The sequence below is a fragment of the Falco peregrinus genome, chromosome Z (assembly GCF_023634155.1).
Source record: "Falco peregrinus isolate bFalPer1 chromosome Z, bFalPer1.pri, whole genome shotgun sequence".
Classification (NCBI taxonomy): Eukaryota; Metazoa; Chordata; class Aves; order Falconiformes; family Falconidae; genus Falco; species Falco peregrinus.
Window position 1 is genome coordinate 45,336,819 of NC_073739.1, and position 23,768 is coordinate 45,360,586.

General features: G+C 39.7%; 1 protein-coding gene and 1 long non-coding RNA gene across 3 annotated transcripts in view; one reads left to right on the forward strand and one right to left on the reverse strand.

Annotated features, from left to right (window-relative positions):
* The window catches only part of MAMDC2 (MAM domain containing 2), a 65,121-nt gene extending 44,004 nt beyond the window's left edge, over positions 1-21,117 (forward strand). Inside the window, exons 9-14 of the mRNA XM_055791514.1 lie at positions 607-872; positions 11,157-11,250; positions 12,907-13,059; positions 16,568-16,827; positions 17,903-17,987; positions 18,290-21,117. Coding sequence (XP_055647489.1) covers positions 607-872; positions 11,157-11,250; positions 12,907-13,059; positions 16,568-16,827; positions 17,903-17,987; positions 18,290-18,351 — 920 coding nt within the window. The 3' untranslated portion in view covers positions 18,352-21,117. The remainder of the gene's footprint in view (positions 1-606; positions 873-11,156; positions 11,251-12,906; positions 13,060-16,567; positions 16,828-17,902; positions 17,988-18,289) is intronic.
* On the reverse strand, positions 3,460-23,641 carry LOC114013026 (uncharacterized). 2 transcript variants are annotated; one of them, XR_008744888.1, is made up of 6 exons: positions 22,676-23,641; positions 21,128-21,226; positions 13,585-13,666; positions 8,621-8,921; positions 8,343-8,487; positions 3,460-6,517 (listed from the first exon to the last, which is right to left on the reverse strand). It is a non-coding gene; the product is annotated as an uncharacterized LOC114013026 (long non-coding RNA). The 2 variants fall into 2 exon arrangements; XR_008744887.1 differs by having other exon boundaries at positions 21,128-23,641.
* Between the last annotated feature and the right edge of the window lie 127 nt (positions 23,642-23,768).

Sequence of the window (23,768 nt, forward strand, 5' to 3'; positions counted from 1 at the left end):
TTGAAGGGATGATTCCACAAAAGCATACAAGCAAATATAATAGCAGCTTAATGCATTCCTCTTAATATAGAGGAATGAGGGGCTCTTAGCTCTTCCAGGCTTAGGACAGTTGGCATTTTTAAGGGAAAACTGTGAAATGTTGTGTAGTGAAGCCACGTAGTGAAAGGCCTGCTAATAAGTTCTGAAACTTGCACATCTCTCTGTGTAGAGTATTCATGGCTCTTAATCAAATGTGCTAAGTCTCACTTCTTTATACTTGGTGCAGGGAATAACAGTCCTTGTAGCCCATACTTCATTCTTTGGTGTCAGAGCAGTACCCTTAAAACATCCAGGTTTCCAGTGAGGCCAGCAGGCCAGAGAATTTTTCAGTGTAAATTTGAAAAGTATTTATTTATGGTAACTTAGCCATGTGCCAGTTTAGCTTAAAGAGGCTGAGACACTTTTAGAAAAATTATTTCTATTCAAACAAAGTGTGATAATCTGTTTCCTGCCCATAGAAACTGTTTCTATAACCAAAGTCTAACGCAGTAACAGAAGCGGCTTTAATAGCAAATCAACTGTGCTAATTGCCTATTAGAAGTACTCAGTAATTGTGCTGTCTTGCAGGTTATTACTTGTTGGCAAACACAAAGTTTACATCACAGCCTGGGTACATTGGTCGTCTGTATGGCCCAACACTGCCAGGAAACTTGCAGTTTTGTCTGCGTTTTTATTATGCCTTATACGGGTTTTTCAAGATGAGTGGCACCCTTGCTGTTTATATCTTTGAAGAGAATCATGTTGTTCAAGAGAAAATCTGGTCCGTCTTGGACTCTCCAAAGGGAGTTTGGACTCAAGCTGAAATCTCCTTCAAAAAGCCTATGCCTTGCAAGGTAAGAACCTACTCTTCAAATCTGCTGGATTCTTAATCGAGATTTTGCTTGCCTTCTCCTTCCAGGGTTCTTTGTTATCCAGGATTAATCCTAACTAGGTGAGCTACACCTGCAAAGTGAAATAGAGTTCCCCAAGCAGTGCAGTGGGGAGTGGAGTATTTCTTCACAGCCTAGCCCCTGTGGGAGCCCTCGCCAGGCATAGTGCAGTGTTGCCCTGGTGTCCTCAGCTGTAGTTACAGTATTAGTGGAGATTTCACCCAAGGAGCTTTAATGAGAGCCGGCTCTGTCTTGGTTTCTCAGCAGGCTCCACATTCACTCATTCATGTTTGTTTGTTTGCTGTGTAATTTACATCACCATAGTCAGTTCCAGATTTTAATTAATCTAAAAAGTCTTTACTGTTAAGTTCTGGTCAAAATGTGGAGCTGATCCTACTTTCCTAAACTGAACCACTGGGTTAAAATACAAAGGCAGAAGTCAGTGTAATTTAAAGCAATGGACTTGAAGTATTTGCAACATCAGTTGGAGAGGTCACTTTGTAATCTCAGCAAGTTAATAAGAATAACATAATATTTCATATTACCTCCTGATTAAGTCCTCAAGCTGCTTTTATCCCTCATCTCTGCTCTTTTTACAAAGACTGACTTTTACACAAATGTGTGTAGGCGCTACTTCTGCAGTTATCCTGATTTCTGTAGTGGGTTTTCACTATGAGTCATCTAAGGAGGACCAGATGGATCACTACGTGATGACACAGATAAATCCAGCTTTTTTTTCATTGTGATGGTACTATGAAGATATGAATGAAGGCTTATCTTGTGAATCATGTATTTCTTAAATCTTAAGCATTTTCCCCACTATAAAGTCATTTTTCAAATGGCAGCAGTTACTGAGTTTAACTTTTCTTGAGGAAAAAAAACCCAACATTTTTCTTTGAAGTAAGTACACTATAAAAGAAAAAGTCCACCAAAAAAAAAGTTGCCTAATGAAAATTTCAGTCCTAATTGTTGGCTAGTATTTTCTCTCTGATATCTCATACCATAAAAAGTTGATGGGATTTTTATGTTCATATTTTTCATGCATAAAACATAACAGAATTTCTAATTCCCTTTCAACTGAAAGATATAGAAAAAAAACCCAAATTTTATTACCACCCAGCAAGAGCATGGTAGAAAAGTGTCTCATAGTACCATCGCCAAATACTTGTAGAACAGTATTTTTCTCTTTTTTTTTTTTTTTTTTTTTTGAAATCACGGAAAGGTATTGGTTAAATGGACAAACTTATAACATACTTTTGCCATGTCCTGTTTACATATTTCTTTATTCCTTCTAAAAAGGTTTGGTAGCTTGTGTAGCATAATATACTGTATGAATAGTGATGACAGCTGAGCATGACTGTAAAAGATTATTTATAGCCCTGGAGGTGGCAGGGTTTTTTAGTATTACACATTTACATGGAAAATCTTTTCCAATATGAATTTATGAAGAACTATTTTTATGTTTTCCTAGAAATTAGTATATCTAAACCACTTGTAAAGTAGCTTGCCTGGTAGGGAAAGCTTTCTGTGAATGCAGCTGTATACATGTCTGTAGTTACCAGTCTGTAGGCAGTAACAGATGGGGAGAGCAGCACACAGGAGAATAAAGAAGTCAAGGGAATATCCTCGCTGCCTCTGAGCCCAAAGTTCTGCAGGAGGGAAAAAACCCTGTGCTCTGCAGCAGGAGGTTTGTGTGCCTCTGGCAACTCTCATAAGCCTTCAGTGAGTCTTTCAGGTCTTGCGATGGGAAAGCCTTCTTTCCCACGGAAACAAGTTGCAGAATGTTTCTGTTGAGGAAGCATTCCTCACATATCACAAAAATTGAGATTTACTGGGCTTTAGAGAGCTCAGCATGTGTTCATCATATCATAGTTCAGACACCCCTTAGCCAAATAACTGTGTATTGGCGGGGGGGGGGGGGGGGGGGGGGGGGGGGGGATATGGAGTTCTACCTTAGCCTTGGTTTAAACCTATTCTCTCATACTGTCTTTCCTCCTGCATTGGAAGATTAAATTAAGTTTAAAATAGGGATTAAGTTGCAGTTTTGCATATGTAGTAGATGCCACTGTTTTGTAATGTATCAGGCATAAGCTATGAAGTGCTGAATTTTGTATAACAGTTTTATGGTTTTCATGATGGCTGTGTATGCATATACACAATCAGTTGATAAAGATTTCCTTAGATAAATAGTACATGGAAGACAGTGGGTGAAGTTCTGAAGCATGTTAATATGGAAAAGAATATCAAGATATATATATGACTGAGAAGGCAGCATACAAAAGGCAAAGGATGCAAAGTTTAAGTGTGTGTCTGCTTGCCATGAGGCAAGGGTGAAAAACTGGTGTAGTTACAGGTTGCTCATTTGTAACATTCACAGGTAGGCTTGAATGACATTATACAGTGAACCTGATTCTGGCTTCTCCTTGCAATCTCACGCTCAACTCTTAAACCTTAATGCTTTACAAGTCCTCTCATGCTTTACTCTGTTTCTTGTTTTCTAAGCCAACAGAAGGAAATGAAGGAGCACTGTGTGGCATTGTATAAACACTTAGGTTAGGTATCTGTACAGATGTGTCGCTCTACCTAGCACCTAGTGAAACAGCTGACAAGGAACACTCATTTCAATGGCCGACTTCAGTGTAGGCCAGTGGTGAAGGTGCATCAGAGCATGTTTTGCCTGACAGCAAGGAGTGGTGGGAACCAGAAAGTCAGAGATTACACTTCAGGCTCTGGAGGGAGAGAGTATAGAGAAACGTGAGAGAAACAAGCTCATTGAAGCTTGACCTTTCTTGTCCTGTCTTCTCCAACCTGTCCTCACATCTCTTGCCTCCTTAGTGATGCACCTTTGTCTTATCTATCCTGCCCCATAGGCAACAACCCCCTCCCATTCCCCATCTTACTCCTGTCTCCTCAGCTCTGGACAGTCCATTTTTTTCCTTCTAATCCTGTCCATGTCCTAGTCTGCTGCCCTGCTTGTACCATATGTTACAAATTTTAGTTTTCCAGAAGCTAATGACTTGACAGAAAGCACAGTTCTGGCACAAAGACCAAATCCTGACACTTTTCATTTTCGTACTCCAAAGCCTAGGAGTACCCAAACTTTTCAAAGAATATTTTAAATAGGGGCAAAATAAAACCTTTTTTCCTAGACTTGTTCTTGGAAATGATGGAACTGTTTTGGCTTAAATCTTCCAAAACAACCCGAAGCAAGGACCCAGCATGGAAAGTCTGAGCTGAAGTCACTGCATCTTGGCAAGGTTATAAGCAAGTGAAAAACAGTCTTTTCATGGAATGAGGTGGTCTCAAAATAAGATAGGGCTACCACTTTTCCAATAATATAGATGTGGTGGCTGACATGCCTTTGTATTGTTTTCCAAGGTGCATCATGTCTAGACTTGGATGATAAGAAGTTGTAGGCATGCACAGTAGTCTGGCAGATCAACTTCTTGGTTACTGGGTGTGACCTGTAGATTGGGTCATTGCCTGTGGAAACAGTAAACACTCCCCTGGCAGTTCCTTAACGGCCAATAAAGTCAGCGAGGAAGTTGGCGTGCACCTTTGGCTAGGGGCTCCTGCAGGTTGTAAGGATTCTGCAGCCAGAAAACAATTGTTCTAAAATACCTGATTAACTATGTCCTTCATGTTTCTGCTAATACTAGTCCTAAGGCTTTGAAAACAATATAAAATCCATCTGATATGTTTTAATTTTGATAACATATTTATTTGTATCAGGACAACAAAAAGACCCAGATTTTCATCTCTTGGTTTGTGTAATGGTTTTTGCAAGTTGTTTTTGAATTAGCTAACTGCAGTCTGGCACAGATTGTTGGCTTGAGTTCAGTGAGCAGGAAATGTGAAGCTGGCCAACAGGCTTTAATATGACACTTTGGAAACACCACGTTGAAAAGGCTGGGTATGATCCAGATAAGCAAGTCATAAATGTTTGTATACTTATATATGTGTGTATATGTATGTGTGTGTCTGTATATATCAGTATCTATTTGTGTGTACATACTGCAAATAGTATGCAATATAATGCTAGCAAGAAGGTGGGAAATTTTAAATCCTGATTTCCTAATCTGTACTTGAGGCACTCTCTCTTTTATTTAGTGTAAGTACCTGTGATCCTAGGCATATACAGTATTGGTTTTGTACTCTCTAGATCCTAGGGAATAAATGTGAGAAGGAATAATAAAATACCTCCTAACACTTTTTAAAATAAAGTCATGCTTTGTTGTATAAGCCTCTTAAGGGGCAATATAAAAATCTGAGTCTGAAATATGTAGATGCTTTTGATCTGATTGAATGTGCTGAAACTGATCTTCCACACCAATATATGTTAGGAAGGTGTGAGAGCTAACTGAAAGAAAAGTTCACATATGGCATATGTAAACTGGAGATGCTCACGCGCACTGTGGAGCTAGAATCTGCATTTTAATATTGTGTGTGTGTGTGTATATGCCACCATGGACATATACTTCTTTTATGCAACTTCCCAACAAAGTTAAAATGAAGGTCTGAGTGCATCTACTTACATCAGTTCTGTTCATTTCTGCTATATTTAGTTCACCATTCTGAACCTCAGGTTTTGAAAAGCAAACTTACCATGTTTTTCCATTCATGCAAGTTTTTGCAATGTTACCTAGCGTGTAGTGCTTGAATACCTCCCTAGAGTTCAAAAACAAATCCTCAGAAAGGTTGCTGGCATCATAACAGTCCACCCTACTTCCACCAGAGTGGTTGTGGCAGCATTGCTTAGGTTTTCATTCTTGCTGTCAACTTTTCTTCCTTTCTAATGTTTTTTTTTCCTGCCCTTACTAAGCTTAGTTGCAGTTGCGAGAAAGCAAAATCAAGTGACTGAGTGTGGAACTTCAGTATTTACATGTTCTAAAAAAAACACAAAAGGGAACACTTTTTCAGGAATGACTAAATGCTGAAATCCTTTACTGCAGGATGCTATGGAGGCCAATAGTATACATGCATTTAAAAAGAGATTAGGCAAATTCACAGAAAATAGACCTCACTGTGACCATAAACACAGTGGTACAGGTGTGACCTCCAGTTCAGCAATTTCTTAAACTCCCTGGGAGCTGAACGTAATGCAATGGCATGAACAGCTTTATGGTTGCTTTGTTTCTTGTACTGTTTCCCCTAGACAACCATTAGCATCCCTCTGCCTTCCTGGGGCTTGATACGAGGGTCTTTGGACCTTTGTTCTCACATCATCACTGTGATGCTGCTCACTATTAAGTTATTCTAGCATTCCTTTTTGCTGCTGCAAAATTTGTGTCTCCTGCTTGTCCACCTAAGTCATGGGTAAATGACTAAAGCAATCTCGCGTATATGATGAAGTCGTAGATCCCTGTGACAGAGTCAATAGTATAAAGGACACAGTTCTCCAGGCAGGTACCAAGCGGAGAAGGGAAGACATCCTAGTTCTGTCTCCTCCTCTGAAAAACTCTCACTTGTGCCAAATAAAGGAAGGAGCTTCTTGGTACTGTTCTGACCAACCCTTGATCAGTCTTCCCACAGTAAGGTATGCAACCCAAAGAGGCTGAAAGAAGCTGCAGTTTTGTGGTACGGCCCTTCTGTCCTTACTTCTCTCACCCCTAAAACAAAGAAACTTCTTTAAGAACAGTCACTGGAAATACCTTTTTAAAATAAGAACATTAGGGTCTGTGAATAGTAGGATTAATATTGCAAAATGTGAACCCCACTGTCTGTGGTGTTTGATATACAGTTATGGAAACAACATACTGGAAACTGTAAAAATTTTTCGGGTTAGTAAGCATTACCTGGGTGGCCTGCATTTTCACAGTAGCTAAGCAAGGAGATACATTGCATGAAGTATTACATACCTCCTTTTGATACCTGTGTTAATTAACTGACACTTCCTTTTTTTGCTCAGTTTTTGTTCTGGGTACTTAATGCTGTGATATTACAATGCCACATCACCTGACAAGACCCCTCAGTCTAAAGGCAATAACCCTTCCCTCTTACAAAGAGAGCCAAAGAAACTGTTTCACTTTGAAAAGAGGATAGAACCATAGTAGTGGATTTCTGGAGATCCAGGAGGACCCTGAAGGACAGCTGAGGATATTGGTGTCCTGTATACATTTCTGTGCAGCCAGTATTCTCTCCCAGACAGTGCAATCCAGTGAATGTAGCTGTAGCACTAACAGCCTGTGGCCCTAGGTTATTCTATTAGCTTTTCTCTTTCATTGTTTGTTTCTGCAACCCATCTGCCCTTGGACAGGAAAGATTTTCAAAAATATTTGTTCCAATTGTCGCAAGTTTACTACTAGTGTTATCCAATTATTTCTGTAGAAGCTGTCATAATTCATTATTTTTCCTGCAGAAGCTCCTTGTATTTACATGGGAAGAAATTGAACTTGCCTGGCAAGTGACAGAAGCTTGCACACATATTAATTTTGGCTTAATAGCTTACTTGCATTGTTGCCTTGCATTTCTAACTGTTTAAGCCAAACAAAACCAAGGCATTTAAAATCTAGTTGAATTAAGGTAGTTATAAGTAATTTGGGCTACACTGAAAATATTTGATTTGAACTGCCCTGGAACTGTCAGAATTGTTCTCCCATTCCCTGTGCTGGTGAAGGTTCCCTGGCTTACGTGCTTATACAGCTGTGTACCAAAAAGTCAGGCTCCCTGTTTTGTGAAAACATCTTGACTGCTGCTTTGTGTCGTGCCACACTTCTGTTTCTGGTGCTCAGATTATTTTTGGATTTTGTATTTGTAATACTGAGTTTTGTGTCACTGTATGGAAGTTACAACAGTTGCTTCTTACAAGACCCCACCTCAGTCTCCACTATAACTGCCTTTCTCCTTTAAGAAACTGAACATAAATATGTGTCTAAGTGACAGACTGAGTTTTGTTTCTACACCGATACACAGTATATAGTTTAAACCTAAGAATATTCACAAGGGTGGAATCAGGTAAATTCGCTACAGAGACATAGCTTGCTTTTAAGTCACCAGATTCGGCAGCTGTCCCAGTGTTTCCTTTGTTTTGGCTGGTCTGGCTGTCTAATTAAGCAAGAGCTTACTTTCTGGGATAAACAAGTAGGGAAGAAAATACACAGAAATCATAGGGGTCTGGGGGCATCTTCTTTTCTCCTGTTCTCAGTCCAGCTCCCTCTGAACCTTGTTTTACAAGCTTCCCCATTAGTCCATCATTACACTGGAGGTACCCTACTGCACGTTCTACTTTCTTCTCCTCCAAAAGCAGGTAAACTTAATATGCGTAAGTTTTAATTTGCATCTACTTGTAGAGATGCAGAGTGCTAAGGATGAGAAGTCCCTTCTACCTCACACAGTGTCTGCAGCACAACCCAACAACGTGTCATGAAAGAAGTGGAACTTTTTTTTCTTGCTCTACCAGCTGTTCTCATCTGGTGTTGCTCATCACGGACATACCGGATGAATGCTGAGAACTGGTTATTGATACTTTCGAGGCTGCAGGCCAGGAACATTGATTAACCACCGGAAAATAAATAAATCAGCTTCCAGAAATCGGGGCAGTGATTTGGAAGGGAACTAATGCCGTGGCTGTGTCCTGTTACTGGAAAAAAAAAAGAGACATGAGAAGAAAACATGTTTTATTTTTCAGTAACACAGGCAACAACTGCCTGCATTTGATAATGTTTTTAATTTAGCCTCTAAGATAGCATGCAAGTCCAGAAAGATTTTGTTACCTAGTCTGAAACAACTAGTTTGTTGTTCATCTGTCATGTTTTATAAAGTGTGAGTTGAGCACAAAGATCCCCCTATTATCTTCTCCAAGGCTTGAGATAACGTCATAAAAATCTCTTCTGGAAGAACTGACCTAGGAAATATTTTAATTCAAAACAAGAACAAATGTAGAGCATCTTGAGATTTATCCTATCTAGACTGTAGAAAGGATTCGGAGACCTGATGTAGGGTGAAAATGAGGAGTTGAATAAATCCAGATTGACACAGTCTTGGTCAGTGAAGTTCGAACAGTGAAAGATGTCCCTTTAAGATGAAAGAGGAAATTTAGGGTAAAAGAAAAGTAAGTAAGTTTGACTTGCGAGTAAAAATATCTTCTGCCCCGCTGCTTAAAACTAAATCAAGAATATTACAACAAAATAAGCTGAGAGGGATATGAACAATTTCAGTACAATTGCTATAGCTAATACTGGAAACTCCACATTCCCAAGCACAAGCTCCCCCACTGCACCCCCGTGCAATTATACAGTCTGCTCATGGCAGCATGTCACTCAGCACCACAAACAGCAAATCGAGAATTAGTAATGCTAAAGCTACAAAAAGATGACAAAGCCGAACAAGTTTACAAGTGTCCCTGAAACAGATCAGTCCTTTGACTGTACAAAGCCTATGGGTTCAGTGGCCTTTGAGAGACCAACAGTTACTGTTGTGATGCTTTTGAAATGGAGGGCTTTCTGCAGGATCCAGTGGGTAATTACATACCTTGTATGGAACAAATTATTGCAACTTAAGAATAAAGAACTTGATCTTGCTCCCAGTGATGTCAATAGGAAAACATCACTTAAAATACGATTCCACAGTGTGGAAATGTTGTTTCACAAACGAGGAGTGACCTCACCCTTTCATGTGTGGTTTTCTTAAGATTCTTGGGTTTAGGACTATAATATGTCTTTAGTTTATTACAAATGTTCACCAGAATGCATTTATTAAAAGTCTGGTGAATGACGTCCACCCAACGTCAGTATTTATTGTATGCTTTATTCCAGGAGATGCTACCATTTTTCATAGATTGTGGCTGTTTCCTGAGAATGAAGTTAAAAAACAGGAAACAATTGTCTTTTTAAATCTTAAGGCTAAGACAGTAGCTCTACAGGAACAAAACAAAACAAAAGTGCCATTTTTAGGCCACTATACACTGAGCAGTTGTGCATACTGTACGGGGACTCCTCAAGTCCACACCTGTAACAGTTTACAAGACAGATTATCATTGTTACCAGGATTGGTAGCACTGAATGGAAAATGGTTTTGAAAATTGCTCCATCCTGGGCAGCGTAACCCATATGTGCTTCAAAAGTTTAACTGTAGTTATGTCCCAGGCTGTTTTATAAGCAGATGGGTAAATAAATACTACATAGCAAAGCAATCTAGCAAAATCTGGTATAATGACCATATTGAAGATGTTACTGAGCCTCTTAAAAGAGGACATACTAAATAATGCATGAAGGACTTTTAACAACCTTTTTGTATCCTCATGAAATTGTCAGTCAGCATTTAACCTAAAATATGTAACTGAGGTGTTTACGGTTGTTCCAGAATATTAAACTGTTAGAAGTGACACTCATCTGTCTCTAGTCACTAGCTGAGACCTCATCACAAAGGAATTGTTTTGAAAAGCTCCTCCCAAATTGTGGTCATAATCCCAGTGGTCAGACTGATGGTTTGCAGTAGTTAGGCAAAGAAAACTGCCAGCAGTATTTTTACAAAATAAACTTTATTGTGTCTTCTATAATTTGAACAGTTCTGCATCAACCTTGGGAGAAAAGCAGGTGGAAATCTCAGTTTCTTTACATTTTATTTTGTCATCTCATGAGTAACTTGTATTTTCCATGGCAGAATTAATGTGTAGTCAAATAAAACATCTTGGACGCTATTCTTAATCTTCACAAACCCAGATTAACATTGTGAATGATGCTTAGCATTTCCAGGCTCCTGCTCAATGATATCATGACCTTGTGTCATTTCTGAATAATCACATTTTATGCAGCAATTTCATCTCATCTCTGTTGTTCTTTGTTTTTTGCCACAGCTATTTCTGTTGGCCATCACTCTGCATTACTCTTTCAAATGTATTTTTCCATGGATAAACCCTCCTGGGTTTAAGGGTAAGATAGCTGAGGACATTTAAACTGTTACTGTTTTTTTTGGGGGGGGCAGGGAACCACAACAACTTCAGTAAGTCATCTTTTCTTATACACTAAAAAAATGCACTCTGCTACTAAAATGGAAACTACATACACAGACACATCGTTTGCCTGTAAAAGTGAGAAAGCACTTTCTATTGAATGAAAACGTACGTCTAAACCCCACCGGATTTGAAATTTCAGTTATTGGCAGTATTAGTATGTGCCAAAACAAAGCGGATTCATCATTTCTGTTCTGTAAGTGTCAAAATTGTTAGTGCTTTTGGAAAGATCTAAAATTTCAGACTCTTAACAGTGCCAGCTTTTATTAGATACCTGAAATTCCCTTCATGTATTGCAGGTTGTCTTTGTCAGCTGGTGTAAAAGCTTCTGGGACTGTGGACTTGTGGCATTGGATGATGTATCATTGAGCCTGGGAAGCTGCCAGGCTGCTGGTAAGACCATGTATATTTGTTGTAAGAGTTTTTTTTAGTAAGAGTTCATTGCATACCTTCATTTTCTAAGCCTATTCTATAGCTGCCTTCATCCCACTGTGGTTTCTTTTCTTTTCTTTTTACAGTAAGTACTGCATAAATCCCATTTTTGCAGTAGCATACATACAGTAAGGACCAGTTTTTGTTCACAGGGGTACCAGCTAACTCCTAATTAACTTCACTGACTCCAGTGCAGTTGTACATAAGTGAGCATTCTTTTGGGGGCATTAAAATTTTTAAAAAAACGATAGTCCAACTAAGGAGAAAGTAGTTTTCAAATGGCTTTTAGGGAACCAGGAATGGACCCCAAAGCAATCTTTTCAAAACACAGCATTATTCTTTTTAGTCCAGAAGTACAGTTGTGCAAGGCTAAGACGCAGTCCCTTATCTGAGCTGCAGCTCTCTAACGAGAACAAAGGAGCCTAACTCTGCCTCCTGTGGTGGGACGAACTGAACGTTTTTGAGCCACAATTTACCCTCTGACATGCACAGGCTAATCTCCCTAAACTTGCCCAAACTCCCTTTTCTGGGGCTTTTTGAGGTTTGACAATGCAACCATTGTGTCCTAATTTGGAAACTATTCTCATGAGACAGGCCCAATCTATAATCCCACTTTTCTTCAGAATAAAGCCATGCCTTTGAAATGGTGATGAGGCTGATCTACCATGCCATTTATATTCCCATGTAATAATAACTTTTTAATGACCTCTTTTGATTGGATTTCATGCATTCAGGCAGCTAACTGCTAAAGAACAGAAAGATGGCACCTGTATAAAAGAAGATGCTATTTTTCTGAAGTATTTCCAACATTTGTCTGTATTGCCTTTCTGTAGTTCCTAAGTAATTTGAAAAGGAACCAAAGGTGCAGAACTGATACTTGGGTGTATAGTCATACTGGGACTTGCCACTGATGGCAGCAAAAAAATGCCTGAAAAATGCCCCAGAGTATGTGAGGCACCAAATCTTCCTCCCTTTCAGAAAGTAAAAGCAGCTCAGAGTGTCTGCTCCTGTACAGATTATAGCAGAAAAGCTGACAGAAGCTTCCTGGAAAGCACCTGAATTGTCATCTTTCCCTTCTTCATCATCTAATAGAATTTAAATAATGAAAATACTCTAGTAATTGCAGCTCTGTGGTCTGGTGTATTTGGTATTAGAATCTTGTGCCAAGGGAACATTTGAGAGCTAAATGTGGTGTTTGATTTCAGATCACAGAAACTCCATTCTTTGACAAGACACATTTAGTATGCATTTATACATGCCGAAGCTCATTACACTGATTGGGGTGCCACAGCAGTGAAGAAAATTACATTGGTAAAGCCTAATGCGGATTAAGAGCAATGATGAGATAATAAACTGTACAAGATTTTTGAAAGAATACTAGTACATGTTAGTGAGCCAGACTAGGGCACAGACTTTCTCAAAGCTGTGAAGAAAATGAAATTAAATTTCGCACATCAGTTCGAAGCTACGTTCTATAAGCTTGTGACTACTCTTGAGTATCGCTAGGTAGGTATAAGTGATTTCAGCAGGTGAGTGAATGCCATACATTAGTTGTGTAATCCCTCCATGTATCTGTCTAATATATTTGCAGTTTTAAGCAATGTCCTTTCCTTACAGATCTATTGCTGCCCAATCCTGGAGAGTGTACTTTTGAAAAAGATGAGTGTGTGTTTACCCAGAAGAGGAGAGGTCGTGGGAGCTGGCACAGGTGGAGGGGTCCAACTCCCACATCATACACTGGACCAAAAGGAGATCACACTACTGGGGTAGGTGAGTTAAGCTCCACATTGAACTTCCAGAACAGAGATAGATAGTCAATCAAAACCCCTTTGAAATTATAACCTAGAACACTGAGGAAGTTTTTACAAATGAAGTAAAAATGTTTCTTAGGGATCTACAGATGATTTTGAGAACGTGATGTTTAATCTGAATTGCCTGCAGAGCAAGTGGGCAATTGGGTCTTCGATTTCCTAAAGTAACCTTTTCCTTTAGGAGAAAAAAGGACAGGATGACTCTCTACAGAAAAGCCTTCTCCCAAACCCCTAGCTTATGTAACTATTCCCTGAAACTAAAAGGCAAACAAGTGGTTGGGATCTCTTCAGCATGAACACCTTCCTGTTCAAACTTAGAAGAAAACATAGATACTAAAAGAGGTACCACGGACCTTTTCCCTTGAAAATCCACTCCATAACCCCAGTTGTGTAATTTAAAGTATTTAGACAAGCGGGACCCCCATTAGCATGAGCAAACACACAGAAAACTGCATCAGAATTGCCCCCACATGGGGGGCAGTACCTGGTTGGTGGCTTCTGAAAATGACGAACTGCGTCACTGCGCTGGGTGCTGGTGTTCCTGCAGGAGAGGATCTCAGTAGCAACTCCCAAGTACAATGGATGAAACTGCCTTAAGGTTTGTGGCCTTTAAATGCTTACATAGGTTCAAAAAGGCTTTTGAGGCCTTTGGGTTTGCCCTCCTTCACAGTGGCTAGCATTCATTCGACAAACTACACAGTCAGTTGCAGACAGGCTGGCTTACGCACAGCAGCCATCTCTCCAGTCTGTTAAAAATTTTAACTGGATTACAAGGGCAGTTGGCCTGCTCAAAAGGCTCACCAAAAGCTATAATTATTCTGTCAACTGTGACTGAGTGTAAACCACGTTAAATATTGTCAAATACAGTTATTTGAACTGTGCATGTGAAGTCTTGCTCTATGCAAGCTTGTAATTCAAGTTACTCTGGAAAACAGCTTTGTTTCTAGTTAATAAAATAACAAATGTTTCTAGTTAATAAAATAACAAATGTTTTGCCTTGTTTCTGATCTCTTTATCTATAAAGACAGGCTTCGTGCATATTCAGCAAAATCTCCCTTTCCTATCTCCTGGTAAAATTTCTGTAATAGCTGCCTCCTGAGCAAGATATGGAAATTGACTAGAGAGATGTAAACTCATGGCGTGTGGAACTGTACAGCCAAAATCCTGCATGTGGAATTGAGAGTGCAGATGGGAGTATCGCTCTTCGGCTTGAAATTTCAGATCATCAAGAAATTGTGTTCTTCCATTGCTAATTCTAAATAGTACTGTTTCTGTGTAGAAATTTGAATAGCCTTCAGAGATAAGTGAGTTTTAAAGCTTAAAACTTCTCTTATGTATTATGAAACAAAACCAAGAAACATTACCTATAAATCTGACCATATTCTGACCAGATCTGTTGGCTAAGTTAAGTGGAAAATGTAGGCTATCCACAAATCAAGAACATTTTCCCAATAATGATATCTTTGTACTGTGGAATGACTTTCAAAAGGGAATATTGAAATTTGTGTGCCTTTTCCATTTAAAAATTAGATGACATTAGAGTGAATTAAATGACATACTGTCTGTAATTGCTGCTGTCCAGTTCTGCTGCATCAACTAGACATGTGATCACCAGCTGTTAAATAAGTGAGAATTTTTCCTACTGGTTTTTAAAGGTAATTTGACAATTTTTATTTTGCAAAGTGGCTGAGACTGTTGGAGAGGCATCTGTAGGCCACCTCTGTATTGTTTGGCATACCTTTCTTTTTCTATAAAATACAATCTAAAATTACTACATTGCATTAAAGTTGCTGCTTGTTTTGGTAGCTAATCAAACTCAGTTCCATAAAAGGATTAAATAATAAATATATTTTATTCTTCCTCTTTCAAATACACTATATCTCAGCTCTTGTGTTTCCAAGGACAATAACCTTCTCCTTATAGTAGAGCAACACTTAAGAGTTTCTTGCTTAAGGGAAAGGTTGGGTTGATAGCACAATTTTCTTGATTTCCAAGGTAGAAACTGACTTTAGACCTATTTTCAGTTTATGTAGATCCCCAAGTAGTCTGAGAATTGACGCTGATAGCTCAACTTTAGAACTGGTGAAGCAAAACAATCTTTAATCCTGGCCTGTGACAACATTTATGCCTTATTTCAGACAAGTCTCCGCAGCAAGATGTGCTGAGAAATACTTGGATCTGGATTCACAAAACCAAGAGCTGATCTAGTCTTTCCAACAAGTTCATAATACGATTCAGGCCTTAGAACTAAAGGCAAATTATTTTATTATACTACAGTAGGTACTTGTAGGTTTTGATTTTTAACTCAAGGAACTTTTAAGCACAATGAACATCAAAATCCTTGCAATGGCTTGCACTAGGTTTGATACAAATAGCCTTGAGAGTTCTCCAAAACACTGTACAAAATTATCTTTTCTTTACAGACCTACAGCTTTAGATAATGTTCCTTTTCCCCATTTCTCTCTAATGCTGCTCACCACCAAACTACAACCTAGGTTAGAGGGGATGTCTTCAGCAGGGGTTTGTGTAGGCAATAGGACTTCTGAATCATGAGAGACACCCTGAGCATCCACTGGCTGGCTGTTCTTGCTGCTCTCAGCCTTTCTTCTGCCTTACTGATCCTTAGGAATCCCCTCTCCCCAAGGGAAATCTCACAAACAAGCTGGTGGCAGCAGGGCAGCTTGTTTTCTCCAACACCACAAAAGGGAGCAGTAGGACTGCATGAGGTGCTGCTGCAAAATCTGAGTTCACTGCCTGCTGGTGGAGTGTGCATCTCCAGATACAGAACAGCTGCTGTATTCAGCGGATGCGACTTGGGGATATTCCTGTTTTCCGACACACCTGAGTTTGCCCCAACTGGAAATAACCAAATGATGGATTGAGGTGGGGGGAGGGGAGGGTATTAATTTGCCTGCCACCAATTAATGACTAATTTTTCCACAGATCAGAGTTCATGACAATCTTTCATGGATTCTAGAGAGTCTAGTTTTCCTCACTTGTGTCTTCACATCTTTATTACAGAAAGAAAAATATTATTGATGTCATATGTGATATAAGAGGTATTTCAATTAATTTGCTTTGTTAATAGCATCAGCTCCAACCATTGCCTAAACTGTATCCTAGGACAGACACACAGCTGTCTCTGAATTCCACTGTCAGAGTGCATTCCTGATTTAAGAACAGCTATGATTTTTTCTTATTTGTGTTCCTTTCTTTTGCTATGTTATTTCATCAGATATAAACAAATTTTTAAGTGTTCTTAGATTAGCATTCACAGATATTACCACTATTACACTGCACGATTATTACAGTATCACAAATATTACCGTTCCCAAATGTAAGTCTACAGCATAAAAATCTTCATCAAAATTGTTTCATAGTTTTTTTATATGATTATGTTGACTGTAATGAACATGCTGATAGAATGTATTCTACTTTGCTAATATTAGCTTGTGTATCTTTTTAAGGATACTACATGTATATAGAGGCATCCAACATGGTCTATGGACAGAGAGCATACCTAGTTTCAAGATCACTAAGAGGAACCTCTGGGAAACAGTGCTTAACATTTTTCTATCACATGTATGGAGCTGGGACTGGATTATTAAGTGTTTATCTCAGAAAAGAAGGTGATGATGAAGAGATTCCTTTGTGGAGGAGGACAGGGGAACAAAGCATCTCATGGCTAAGGGGACTGATAGAGTATGAAAGTGATAGAAACTACCAGGTAAGAAGAAACAAACAAAAAGCAGTCAAAAAGGAATACAGAACTGAACAATGTGCTGGTTTTGGTTTGTTTGTTGTTTTTTTTTTTTTAAATAATATTAAGATGTAGATAGGATTGAATGGATACCTGAACAAGCTGAAGTAACCTGTAATTGTTTACAGATGAAAGTAGGGAGGGAATTGTTAAAGACCTGCAAGTATGAAAATAGTTAATTAATTCAAAATTATTTTTTAAAAGTATTTAAATGCTGTTTCCCCATCAGTTCTTGTCAATAGTGATATTTTTTTAATTAGCTCACTTGTGCAGTTGCTTTTCTTTCAGCTGTCTAAAGCCCAGTCTAGATTTGTCATAACCACTAAGCTGTGATAAAATGGCTGCTTCTTGCAGGATGGTCTTCTGAGGTGGCAAAGGCAAGGGATGATGCAAAGCTACAGCTCTGCCTTTGGTTTCAACAGCGCCACCGTTTCACTATTGCCAGAGGCAAAGCCTGCTTCAGTTTCTCTGTTAAAGAGGAACCTTAAACTGCTATTGAAACAGCACTGGGCACAAAACTGCACTGATCACTAACCAAAGATGTTGTGTGGGTTTTCTTAATCACATTGCCTTAAAAGCCTAGAAATCAGTTAGGAAAAGAAAAAAAACAAAAACAAATCACAAACAAACCACAAACTTCTACTAAAAAGCAAGTTTAGCTTCATCAGTAAGACCACATGGTATTGTAATGCTTTTTTTGCCCCCTCAGGTCTTGCTTGCGTATGGGCAACACAGTGATACGTTTGGGCTGAAAAGCAAGGCAGCAATGCCACATCACTAGAGATAATCTATCAGTGGTGTGTAACACACATTGATTTCTTAACGAATTGTGAAAACAAATTTGCATCCTTTGGCATTGCACACACCCAAATTCTCTGCCCAGGGCAATCAGTCCAGTGACGGTGCACAGAAGTTTCTTTCTAAGAAGCAGGTTTTCAGGAGACACTAGATCCTTGAACAGACTGCATGGGTATTTTTTTTTTTTTTTAATAAGTCGTTTCCTCCTGTGGGATTCATGAAAAGCTGTGCCTTACCTTTACAGATTATTTTTGAGGCGATCCGTGGTGTGTCAATGAGAAGTGACACTGCTATTGATGATATTCTGTTCCAGGCAGGACCCTGTTTAGGTATGTTTAAACATACTTCTTTTCCTCTTAGGAGACACCTAGCAGACAGGTGGTAATTCTTCCCTTGAATTCCCACTGAATGGTCTGAACTTAACTGTCATGCTGCTGGTTAGTGCAGAGTTTTTGTTTTCTAGTAAGATGTGAGACCACTGTCAGAATCTGGACTAGTAAAGATGCTCTAACACTTTTTAAAAAACATACGGCAGCCCCATTTACATCCAGCATGGTATTACATTCTATGCATTCTTATGTATGGTAAATATACAAATAATTACAGTATTCCCCCCTTCTTTCTATTCTAGAAGTGGAAGAAATTCAATTCTCATCAGGCTATCCTGACAACTTAAACGAAATTGAGTACTAAATACAGTCTGCTGAAAGGAATGAAGTGCATAGAAGATTTGTATGTGAAAAACTCCACAAACAGCCTATTTTAAAATATGTTTTAAGTAAATACCGGACTGGTTTGAATATACACCAATGTATAGGAAGAACTCAGAGCAGTCATGTTCCTCGCCTTTGCAATGAAGTTATTAACTCAGGGCTTCTTAGACTTTTTTTTTTTTTTGGTTGTTTGCATGATATCAGTTATTATATAAAGGCTACCCATTTTGCACAGATCATTCATTTTAATGGCTTTTTTTTAGAAAAAAACCAACCTTTCTGGTATATAGGTAAAAAGAAGAAAGTAAAGGTGCACAATTGCAATCCAATATTGTGTTATCTTAAATCTGCATTCAGTGAATGTTTTGTGTTGGGTATACAATGGGTTTTTGTTAAGGATATTATGAATATTTTGAAATAATAACGAAAATAGTATTAGCTACTTGTAACAGCCTACAGGTTAAGTGCAATTATTCATGATGACAAATCTCTCTGGGAAACTTAACACTCTGCTGGCAATTTGTTGTGGTTTTGTATTCTTTTACTATAACAAGTATATTTGTTGTCCTTGCCAATAACAAACTCACTTTTAGTGTTCCAGTATAATACAGTGTAAGCTGCTGACATTTTGAACTATATGAAATGAAACCCTTGCCTATGTGTCTTGTGCATTTTTTAAATAAATCACTTTGTACAGTCACAGAGAATGTACACTTTACCCAACCAAGATGCCTTGCATTTATATTAATAGGAAACTGAATTCACACAACATACTAATTCTTAAGATTTATATGTTTGTGTGTAAGGTTTTGTTCTGAAATTATTGTAACTTCCTAATAAAATTAACTTTGAAAATCATCTTATTGCTCTGCTCTAGACTCTATAGTTATTGGTGTAACAAGAAACAACTGAACTAGCCTGAATTTAATACTTGGAATATGAAGAGAATGAAATATGTGAGTCACGTCACCTAAGACACCTGACAGAAAGCAATCTGATCTGCTGCAGAAGTTCCTGTATTGAGCCACAGAAATTATTCTTACAGCCACCACATTCAAGCTGTTGCTGCAAGATGTGAGCCTTGAAAAGTGGAAATACCCTTTGCTTCTTTCAGAACAAAGTATACATTTTCCCTAAACAACCTATAAGGATCAACAGCACCTAGGACAATCTAGCCCCTTGCATCTTTACTAAGTTTTCATTTTGGAGACACAAACAATTGAAGAGATAGTTCAATTAAATACATTCAGTATTAATGTGTTTATAAGACCACACAGATTTAAGCAGTTTACTATTTTCTACAGATTGAGGAAGAGCCAAAAGGTATTGACATCTTAACTGCCTATCCTAGCTACCTACAGTCCCCATCAACAGCTGGTTATGAACACACCGCTCTTGCTATTATTCTGAAAACAACAGCAGCCAGGAACAATGGACAGTTCCCTAGGAGTCAAAACAGTTTTACAGTTGTTCTGTAAAGCGTATGCTTTGGTATCAACATTCAGATCTAATTATCTAAGGAGAAAACAAGTGAAAATTAAGTGGTTAAAATAATCAGGCTTGATGGTTCTCCATACTTCTGCTGGGACTTTTCTGTAAATGAAATGAAGCATGAGGTGTAACTACTGGATTCCTCTTTCTAACAATGTATGCAACTCTGCTTCGCTCCATCAAAGTGATCAGATTTGGTCTGATATGAATAAGAACATAAGCAAAGTACCCTATCCTGCTCTCCACTGAGCGCTCTCTAGGGACCTCACTGGTACAACGATTGTGTTGGTACCATTGAGGGTACTATTTATCCATAGGGTGTGAAACATTGTCCTGACTGCAAAAAGAAAAGTCTAAGTTCTTCCTTCAGTAGGGAACAACAGCACCATTCCACCCATTTCTGCTGCAGAAATTAAGGAACAGAGGGAAAATTTGAAAGGTGGCTTTAAATTACTTCAGTGCCTGCTGGATATTGGTTTATAGAATAGGAAATTCACAGACTAGTGAAAGAATGCCACAGCACATTTGAAAACTAGGGAAGATGCATTCGCCACTGGCAAACTTCAGTTTTATCATGACATAAAAACCATTCCATCAGCTCTGTCCAAATAGGAAACTCTCCATGCAATTAATTTCTGACCTGGAACCATTTTTTTTTACTATTTGTTCCTTTCCCACTGCTGTAGTAGCTGTACAAGGACAACAGAGGGCAAAGAACAGTTCTGAGACTTGCTATACAAGGCCTGTTTACTGTCTGAAAACTTCAAAAGCTACTGGAGAATCTACAAGTAATTGCTTTGATCCCAGTTGTGGCACAGTCCATAAAATGGAAAGCAGAAAGAAACCTTCAAGAGCAGCTATAACTCCCCAAACACTAACAGCCTTGTATTTGATTGCTCTAAATGTAGCTTTGTGCTGGAGTGGAACTGAACATGTCCTGATATCAGAGGAACAGCCCTTTTATTGCCCTCTTGTTCAATACTCTTTTTATCCTTTAAATGTCTTCCACTAGTTGACATTTTGTCATTATCCCCATTCATATCCACACAGAGAGCCAAATTCAGATCTCAGTTACAACAATGGAAAACCAAAATAACAACATAAAATTTTATCACTGTTGTTCTATTTACACTAATGTAAATGAAACTATTCTGGCTAACTAGTGTGTCACATCAAAATAACCCCAACATAAATCTAATTTTACAGTCATGATGCTCACTAAGGCAGCTCAAACTGAACACTAAGAGAACTGGCATTTTACCTACCTGGATTGGAACACAGCTCACAAGTGTGACAAGTCCACACACAAGAGGCCCACTGCTCCGAAAGGGCCGCTGCATAAGGCTGAAGAAAGCACGCTTTTCCTGCAACATGACACACAGTTAAAAGGTTCTACCCTCACATTTTGAAAAAGAGAAAACACCAGTCTCATCCTACCTCAAACAAAATGCTGGATGTCATTATGTCAAATTTACTTAATTTTACCATTTCCATTGGAAAAGCATTTTAATTTGTGATTTATAGTTTCTTAGTTGCTTAACTTTCAACACTCCTTTACATTACTTGGATCTATATTCTTGGCTATTTTCTTCCCATCCTTTCTCTGTTGTTCTCCTGTCTACCTCCTGCACCTTTCCATTTTTCCCACCTGCATACGTTTTTTCTGAACAGTAGCATTTTGGTCTCTTTCTTGGCCAACTACATATTTGGCTGTGTTCCTTTGATCACTGCTAAGTACTGTGTTACATCTTCCTGCTCTTGCATTCTGTATTAGCTTTTACATCCTCCCTCTCTTTTTTCAAGAACTCATCTTAGTCCAAGTAGTGCCTACTTTGCAGCCTTCACAATCTCCTTTCTCTAGCTCCTACCAGCATCCATCCTCGCCAGATCCTGGAAAATGCTCCCTGACAAATTCTGGGAAAACCATACCTCTTCAGCAATCTCTATTGGAAATATGTTGAAACGGTTCCTTAATCCACCACCACCTCCTCTTTTGGCTGGAAGTCACTTGTAGCTAATTACTCCAGTGCTACCCTTTTGGTCTGCAAGCTTGAGAAACAACTGATTTAGGAGAATACAATTTTTATTACTTACATAACACATTCTCAACTAATAAATCAATTAATAATATAATTAATGAACAGACACACCCGTGTTACTAATATACAGTGATACAATTTCACACTCTATTACACAGCTATTATCACAAATCTTTTGAATTACATACTTTCAATCTTATTATCCTGACCCTTGCACACACACCCACACACACCCCAACAGTACAAGGGTGCATTTCTATTTTTCTTTATTCTTCTACACCAAGACTTCTGGACATGCACCTGGTGGAGAGTTCAGAGGGTTATCCAAAGTGGCTGTCTAATGTCCTGGTGGGCTTGGACTTGCAGATCAGCTTCACTACTGTCTGTGGGCATCTGCACTCTTACAGCTGGAGCAGAAGTCCCCTTCATTTTTTAACAGAGCTTAATCATTCTTCCCCCATGTACCTGGAACAACCTTTTCACTGCCCTTGTATCTCCCCTTATCCACCTGAATTCCTCTCAAAAAAGCAACCTAAAAAATTACTTTTTCCACATTGGTCCCAATTCTGCTACATCCATACCCAAAGATGCTGTACTGATGTGTTTACCATGGCAGTTTTGGTCTTTTCAGGGTATTATAGGTACAGTTGCTTAGGTACAGGAGGCCTTGCAAAGCCTCTGCATGCCAAGTAGCTGGTTCATATCGGAAAAAACGTTGTTTTCCTTGTAAACTTTCTAAGACAAAGCACTCTAGGTATGTGTTGATTCCTCTACCTGGTTCCACTTAAGCACAATCTGTTTCTTACATCTTTTTCAGCACGCTTAATCAGCCTCCTGGTCCCTCATAAAAGCTGTGGCTAGTTATGAGGCCCTGTGTTCTAACAGGAATGCTTGGTCTAAGAGGAAAAATTAAAGCATGTGGGAAAGGCACCTGCAAGCGCCTCAGTGACACTGGTGATTGCCCTGCAGTCAAGGTACCAAAACCTCACACATGTGCATTCCTCTAGGATCATTACTAAAGGACATTTATATCTTTTCTAAAGGATGTCCGTTTCCAAAGGACATTTCTATGCTTTGTACAGACCTCCTGATCTCTGAAGTAACACATCTAAAAAATGTTTTCCCCATTGTTTTGTTAAAAATTAAGAAAAACTAAGCAAACGCAGGCAGGTGCCAGAATAGGCACACAAGAAGAGTTCGTTGGCTTGGAACCCAGGCTTGTCCCCATGAAGTAAGGGGGATATGTAGAAGGTGCCCACCTCTGAAGCAGTGGCCACCCAACTGCTCGGCTGTGCTGCCGCCTCGTGGGAAGGCCGCTAACACCGTTCTCTCGCGCCGCGTTACCGTCCAGCCGCCGGGGAAAGGCCGCTGGCGGTAGCGGATGCTGACAGCCGAGGCAGGCCCCGAAGCCTGCCCAATCCCCTCCCAACCCGCTCCGGGCAGGGACCTCCAAGAAGTACGCCGGAGGCGGGTCCCGGTGCCGGTCGCCCCTCTTGTGAGGGATAAGCCCTGCGCAGACCGCCGCCAGGGGCACAGCGCCGGCACCGGCACCTTCCCTCCGCGCGCGTCCCACCGCAGGGTGCACCGGCCGGGAGGCGCCGTCCTCCCGCCGCAGCACCCACCGGGAGGTGCAGCCCGTGAGACGGGAAGGGATTCCTCCCGCCCGCCGGGACGCACTCAGGCCGCGAATTACGCCCTGCGTCCTCCTCAGTACTGGGGGGCACAGCCGCGGCCTCCCACGCCCCCGTCGGAAAACGAAACCGACGCCACAGCCAGCCAGCCTCCCTCCCGCCCCCCTCACCGCCCGCTCTCCTCCAGCCAAAGGGCAGCCGCGCGACTCTCTGCGAGCCAATGAAAAGCCTCGCCC